The sequence below is a fragment of the Sesamum indicum genome, linkage group LG3, assembly GCF_000512975.1.
Source record: "Sesamum indicum cultivar Zhongzhi No. 13 linkage group LG3, S_indicum_v1.0, whole genome shotgun sequence".
Lineage (NCBI taxonomy): Eukaryota > Viridiplantae > Streptophyta > Magnoliopsida > Lamiales > Pedaliaceae > Sesamum > Sesamum indicum.
Genome location: NC_026147.1, coordinates 2553856 through 2561599, shown reverse-complemented (window position 1 = coordinate 2561599; position 7744 = coordinate 2553856). Strand labels below are relative to the sequence as shown.

General features: G+C 29.7%; 1 protein-coding gene across 3 annotated transcripts; it reads left to right on the top strand.

The window, feature by feature from the left end:
* Nucleotides 816–2793, top strand: LOC105157091 (NAC domain-containing protein 79). 3 transcript variants are annotated; one of them, XM_011073386.2, is made up of 4 exons: nucleotides 816–886; nucleotides 1303–1498; nucleotides 1597–1874; nucleotides 1975–2793. In XM_011073386.2, exons 2-4 carry the CDS (start codon nucleotides 1312–1314, stop codon nucleotides 2575–2577), a joined length of 1068 nt encoding a protein of 355 aa, XP_011071688.1. In that variant the 5' UTR covers nucleotides 816–886; nucleotides 1303–1311; the 3' UTR covers nucleotides 2578–2793. The 3 variants fall into 3 exon arrangements, with proteins under 3 accessions (XP_011071688.1, XP_020547905.1, XP_011071689.1); XM_020692246.1 differs by lacking the exon at nucleotides 816–886 and adding an exon at nucleotides 1007–1189; XM_011073387.2 differs by lacking the exon at nucleotides 816–886 and adding an exon at nucleotides 1007–1207.

Below are 7744 nucleotides of genomic sequence, written 5' to 3'. Positions count from 1 at the left end.
ATATCAAAATTTTCAATCGACTCAGTGAAAAAGAAATGGCATGACGCCAAACTAACAAAAACTCATAAAGTTTATGAAATCTGATTCGTATAATCAAATTTCATGACCAACTCGGTAAAAATAATGTCATGATAGTCAAATTCAGAAAAGTCAAAACATATTTCTAAAATTTTATTCAGTGCAAATCAAATTTAGCGACCAGCTCATTGGAAAAGAAATATCATGACCGTTGAACTCATAACAATCCAAAAGAAAAAAATCTAAAATCTAATCCATGCAATTAAACATCGCTACCAACGTACTGAAAAAAAAAAATCTCATGATTGTCCATTCATATAAGCTAAAAAAAACAGAACCTCTAAAATCTAATCCGCGCATTAAGATTTTGCGGCCAACTCACTAAAAAAGAAATATAATGACCGTCAAACTCATAAAAACTAAAAAAGTATATAAATTTGGATTCACACAATTAAATTTAGTGACCAACTCACATAAAACGAATTATCATGACGGTCAAACTCGTAAAAGCTCTAAACAATTTCTAAAATCTAATTCATATTACCAAACTTTACGACTACCTCACTGAAAAGGAAAAGCTACGACCATCCATAATTAATAAAAGCTAATTAAATTTATGAAATCTTCTTTCTACAGTCAAATTTACTGTCAACTCACCGAAAGAAAAAAAAAATACTATAACTGTCGCCAACTCATAAAAGTTCAAAAAATATACAAAATCTTATTCGGACAATCAAATTCTGCGACCAGCCCACCACATAGATGTCTATATATAATAATCTCCAGTAACTTATAAAAGCCCACAAATCCAAGTCACTAGTGAAGCACACAATCAACAGTGAATTGAAGATCATCATCACCAAGGAAGGTAAACTCTTTTTTCTGGACCAAAATATTGACTTTAATTTGAGGGAAAAAAAGCATGGCATAATGGTCATTTTGAGAGGGGTGAGCTGTATTTGGTCAAATTTAAACAAGTGATGGATTTGTTCAAGCACAAAAGGAGGCTATAAACAACCTTCTCCAGTTGCTTAGAAATCACGTTTCTTTTCATCCTCTCAGAAAAACAAACTACTATTTATTGGGCTTATGATCTTCATGCTGTTTTCCTGCTACAAAGCTTCTGTGTCAGCTCTCACTTCAGTTCCCATGGATTCTCATTCCCTGTTTGGTTGATGTTTTTTCTGTGGTTTGATTCAGCCCATTTTCTGAAAGGTCAAATTGTTATCAGCGTTCTTGAAAATCAGGGGTTTTTTTTTTATTGTTTTTTGTATGTGATCATAGTTGGAAGTGATGGAGAACAACGATGGAGCTATGAAAATGGATGATCAAATGGAATTACCGCCTGGATTTCGGTTCCATCCGACCGACGAAGAGCTGATCACTCATTACCTGTCGAGGAAGGTTCTTGACTGCAGTTTCTCTGCTGTGGCTATCGGGGAAGTGGATATGAACAAGGTTGAGCCATGGGAATTACCATGTAAGTGAGATCCCTTTTTCTTCTTTTTGTTGGGTATTAATAGTTTGGATTTTGTATGTGCTGATTATGGTAAAAAAATTGTGTTTTTGTTGATTAAGGGAGAGCAAAGCTGGGGGAAAAGGAATGGTACTTTTTCTGTGTACGGGACAAGAAGTACCCGACAGGGCTGAGGACAAACAGGGCGACCGCTGCTGGGTACTGGAAAGCCACTGGTAAAGACAAGGAGATTTTCCGGGGGAAAACCCTGGTGGGAATGAAGAAAACCCTGGTTTTCTACAAGGGTAGGGCTCCCAGGGGTGAGAAATCCAATTGGGTTTGCCATGAGTACAGAATGGAAGGCAAATTCTCTATTGAAAATCTCCCGAAATCAGCCAGGGTAAATACAAATTGATGAAATTCTTGCCCTGTTTTTCCCTCTCCCCCTGTTTGTTTCTTTCCCTGTTTCATTCCTAATTCTTTGCTTTTTCCGTCTGCAGAACGATTGGGTTATTAGCAGGGTGTTCCAGAAGACTTCCGGGGGGAAAAAAGTCCACATATCAGGCCTGGTGAGGATGAATTCTGAAGAAAACATACCACCAAACTCAACACTCCCACCATTGCTAGACCCATCACCTTACACAAAGCCTGTCGAACTCGAACTCGAACTCGATGTCGACCTCGACCTCGAACCCGAATCAGGCCACGTGCACTGCTTCTCCAACACCATTACTGCTTCTGCTTCCCTGAAAATCCAGGACGATTTCATCCTTCCACCCTCCTCCAACCCCCTGGATTCTTTCCCCCCACCCTCCTCTTTCTCCTGGGGACAACTCCCTCCTGCTCAGCCTGGAATCAGTTTCCAGTTTCCGGGCCCCGTTCCTCTCACGGACCCATCGATTATCAGGACGTTTCTTGCAAACTACGGGCAGAACACGAACCCGCAGGGGTTCAGGAAAGACGGCGGCGACATTGTCAGCGTCTCCCAAGAAACTGAAAACTCTTCTGTTGTTTCAAATGTTGAAATGGGGAAGAAGACGTTTGATGATCAAGAAGAAGCTGGAATTGGGAATCAGGATTTGGACTGCATTTGGAATTACTGAAGAAAAAAAAACACATACAGTTTGATAAGCAGAAACAGTAGAAAACTCAGGAGAAGAAGATGAAGATATTAAGCAGTAAAAAACATTATAGAGCTACCCTTTCTTTTCTTTTCTTTTTGAATTTTTATCAGCATTATTGTCAGGATAAATGATTGTGTGTGCATAGAATTTGTTGAAAGTTATGATTGGAAATGCAGATTTTTAATGTATCTGACATGAAGTTGTTCTTATTAGATTTTAGTTTCTGTTTTATTATATATATATATATATATTTACTTATTTCATTGTATTTTTATGATGCCTTTCTATTTTATTTTTTTTATAAAAATGAATAAAAAGGTGAAAAATATTGCATATAATTTAAAACAAACATAACACAGAATTATTTTGTAATATTTTTCTCATTAAAATTCAAGAATAAGATGCAGCGCTAAGTGCCTGTCGGGATATGCATTTTTTGGGTTGTCCGGTCCTTTTTTGAATCATCACTTTTAAGATTATATTTTATTTAAAAAAAAACGTGCTCTGTTAAAATGCTATTATTCTTTTAGTTTTTACTGCAATTGTTTGTTTTTAATATAATTATCCGTTATGCCAGTTAAATAATTTTTTATTTCCGTTAATAATTTTAGAAATGAAATTCAATTATTCGTATAATCTATTTAAAAATTAATTCTCTAATAATCAATTATGCATCCCTCAGACAGAACTGTAGTACTTTCAATTTTACATTTTGCTCTGGGGTTGGGGGGGGGGGGGGGAAGTATTATAATTCAAAGCAACAAAATTAATTTTTTAGACTATCATTGAAAATATATTTTTTTTTTATTTTATACTTATTTTTAATTCATCTACCTATGTTTGTGGATATTTTATTTTAATGAGTGGGCCCCCGATATCACTGTCCTAGATCCTCTGTCACCACATTCTCTGCATTTCAGTTACGGAAATTGAAACTCGTGTGATGATTGTATAATTGATTTTAGAATAAGTAATTATCACGTCTGGGTTCATAATTTCAGAATTGATCGTATAAATACTGTTTGTAAATTAAAAAATAATAATAATAAAATTAATTTATTTTCAAGATTTCAACATATTCTTACGATTTCGATCATATAAATTACAAAATTATCAGTTCTGATATTTTATAATTATTATAATTTTATTTTATTTAAAGGCTTTAAAATCTAATAGCTTATGATAATTAATATATAAGTCTATAAAATATTTAAATAATTATTGAGTGAGGGAAACATCAAATTGTCTATTTACAAAAAAAAAAAAAAAGAAAAAAAAATAGATGTCTTATCATTTTGGTAAAATGTCAATTTGTGTTAATTCTTAGGACGGCCACGTGGATTAGATGCCATTCATGCTCTCTGTTTGAATGCATCACACCACTTAGGATATAGTGAATTTTAGGTAGCATTGCTCTTTCATTCATCCACCCCCCCCCCCCCCCACACAAAATTTAAAGGAGTTTGAAGTGTTCCTTTTGGGATTTTAGAGAAGTTAAAAAGTGGGGGTAATTACAATGAGCTGCCGTAAAATTTCTATAATTGTAAATATTTATTTATTATTTAAAAAATAATAAATATTGTAAAAAATAATAATCGTTTAATAAATATTTAAAATGTCAGTCTATCGTAAAGGGTTATTTATTAGATAATCAGTAATTTAAGAGAAATAATTGTAATTGTTCAAATAATAAAGAAGTGTTTGTAATTATGAGGAAAGCCCGTTGTAATTTATCCTAAAATTTATGTATGTGGAAAATAATGATCATGTTGTCACATGTCCCGTATCGATTGCTGATGAAAAGACGAATAGTTTATAGGTTCCAAATCCTCATTTTTCTAGTGATATATATATCTTTTTGAAACAAAATCATGAAAAGTACATATGAAAGCACAACGGACAATATCTCGTATAATGGAGTACATATGAATGCAATACCTCATGTTGGTATGCGTTCCATATTGATTGCAAGCAGAAGTTGACTAACTTACAAGGTCCTAAGACGTCCTCTCCTTAGTGAAATTAAAACAGACAAATCTGTGAGATTCGTAAGTCTTATGTAAAATTAGAAGGGATAATATCTCGTGTAATATGACATAAATGGTGTAGTACATTGCGTCAAACAAAAAATAATAAAATTCATTTAAATAAGGTATTTTTAACTTAAAAAGACAAGTCAAATTTGAATTAAAAACCAGACTAACTCAAAAATATGTACATTCTGTTTGATTCTATGGAAAAAAATATTAAACGTGACCAACAAAATAACCAAATACGAGTCGAAAATATAATTATGCAAAAATAAATAAATAAATAAAACATTGAAAATAAACCACAACCGAAATAGCAAAATTTTTAGTTAAATGTTTCCATTTTATGGGAATGAATGTGTATATATATACACCGTCTGGTAGTTTACTTAAAATAAAAAATTATAATCACTTGGAATTTCACAATTAGTCCATCCAACATTGTATAAATAAGGGATAATTCCATTTACACCCCTCCTTTTTACACAAATCAACTTTTGCCTTCTTAAAAATTACAAAGAACACTCTTAGGAGCCTTTTAAATCCAAAAATATCCCTATTAATCCGGTCAAATTTTAATTTAATTTTTTAATGACAAAATACCGTCAGGAATGTTTTTGTAATTATCAAAAGGTAGAAAGAGTGCCGAAATAATATTTATGAAAATTAATAATAGTACCCCCTATATTTTCTTTATTATTTATACCAACTAACTTTTCTTGATTGAATCTTTGTATGAAATTACATCTTTAATAATTGAAATAGTAAATTATTTAATTTACTAATTAATAAAAATTAGTTATTAGGCTATAAATTTAAATTAAAAAATTATCACATTTGTACAAATTATTTAAAATTTTTAAAATTAAAAGGTTTATTCTCTATTTTTGTTTATAATTGAATTTCACCATAATTAATAAATTATACATATATGTGTATATATTTATATTATAAATATGTAATAATTGGACACATTTAATTGTATATATTTAAACATTTACACATATATATTTGATGGCGGATGGTGGCAAAGAAGGGCGAAGGATGGGCGCAAGTGTGTAGTCGCCCTAGGTCGCAATAGGGGCGAGGGTACAGGCAGGAGTTGAGAATGGGTATGTGGTATGATTAGAAAAAGGGGATAATTTTTTTACAAAGATTAATTTAATAATTTAAAATATTTTTAATAAGTACGTAATTTATTTTACTAATTCTAGCATGATTTATATAAATTCCATATATTATTTTGAATTATTATTTATTAATTTTACTAAAATTTAATTATAAATAAAAATAGAGGATATAAATAATTTTAAAATTTTAATAATTTTAAATAATTATAAAAGTGATAATTTTTTTAATTTAAACTCATACTCTAGTAATTGATTTCATTAATATATTAACTGAATAATTTAATTATTAAAAAGTGTAATTTTATATAGAGATCTAATTAAAAAAAAAGGTAATAAAATAATTTAAATTCGAATTAAAAAATAATATAAATACTAAAAAAAATTATGGAATCATATTACTCATCCCCATATATATTATTTTGACACCCCCTCTACCTTTTGATAATTACAGAAATAGCCTTGAGGACATTTCTCTCTTTAAAAAAATTATACTTTGTTTGACCAGATCAACATGGCATTTTAGAGCCTTAAAGTCTGCATGGGTGGTTTATATAATTTTTGAAAAAGATAAGGTTGGTTTGTGTAAAAGGACAATAAGTGAGGGAGTGTAAATATAATTATCCCTTAAATAAAGGTAATTACCACGAGCCCCGTTTAGTATGATTACGATCACCATATAGTTTGACAAATTATCTAATTTTTAGATGAAAGTTCAAAATTATCAATTTTGTTCTTACCGTAAAAATTTCAAAAATTTAAGTAAAATTACAATTTATGACTGATTCATAAGGACATTTCGATCAGTTCACCACAATAAAATGAAGAAAATTCTAACGATAACTAACGGATTGAGCTACTGTTAGAATACCATATAAAATCACAAAAATATTGATAATTTTTTAAAATTACGAAGGTATTTGTAATTACGTCAATTTTTTTTTTAAAAAAAATCATCGTTATTTACTCTGTAGATAAACCTTAGAAATTTGCGGACAAGAATAAACCTCTTCGTACTGACAAAAAAATTCAGAAAATTTGAATCCTCCACGGAATAAATATTTTTTCGATCAGTTGATGAGGATAGAGCTCATACCCACATGGGAATCTACGAATATGGGACGTGTTTTGTGGTATTAAAATACACACATAAATACACATCCGTACGTGTTCTTGTTTTTGTCGTTTCTTGGTTTCATTTTAAACCTTAATTACAATTAATTGCATAATTATCCCCTTTTGTCTTTTACCTGAATTATTAATTAATTGTTGTAATTTTTTGATTGGAGATTTTGGACACCAATCAGAGACTTCGATCATTGTAATGATGGAACAATCACCTCACGTGATGTTTAACTGATCGAATCCAAAGTTCGATTCGACTGATTTTTTTTTTTTTTTTTTTTTTTTAAAAAAAAAATTTGATGATTCGATCAATTTAAATTTTAAAAAAATAAAAGTTGGGATAGACGACACACTCTCCACGTATATTATATTATAATTTTATAAATTAACATGAACCCGTGCATAGCACCAAAATTTATAAATTCAATAATAATTTTATAAATTTTAAATTACAAAATGGTATATACGTCATATTTTAATGACCATCTTGCTATATATAATAGTGTGAATTTATTTATATGGAACTCAATATTGAATTTTTTACTACTTTTATTTATGAAATTTATTTTAAAATAATAATAGAACATTATTATATTTTTACACGTTGACAATAATTATTTTATTGGTTTTAAATACTGAATATATTTTTTTATTTAATTGATAAGATATATATATATATACAGATATTATTTATGATAAAAAAATGAATCATAATTTTCGGTAAAGTCTAGTATAGATAAACAGTAATCTTGAAAATAGAATTACTTTTAGATAAATATAAATATAAATTTAATTTTTAATTTAAAATAGATGAGATTTTTTCTCACCAATGAGATTTTTTCTTGATAATTAAAAAAATTAAAA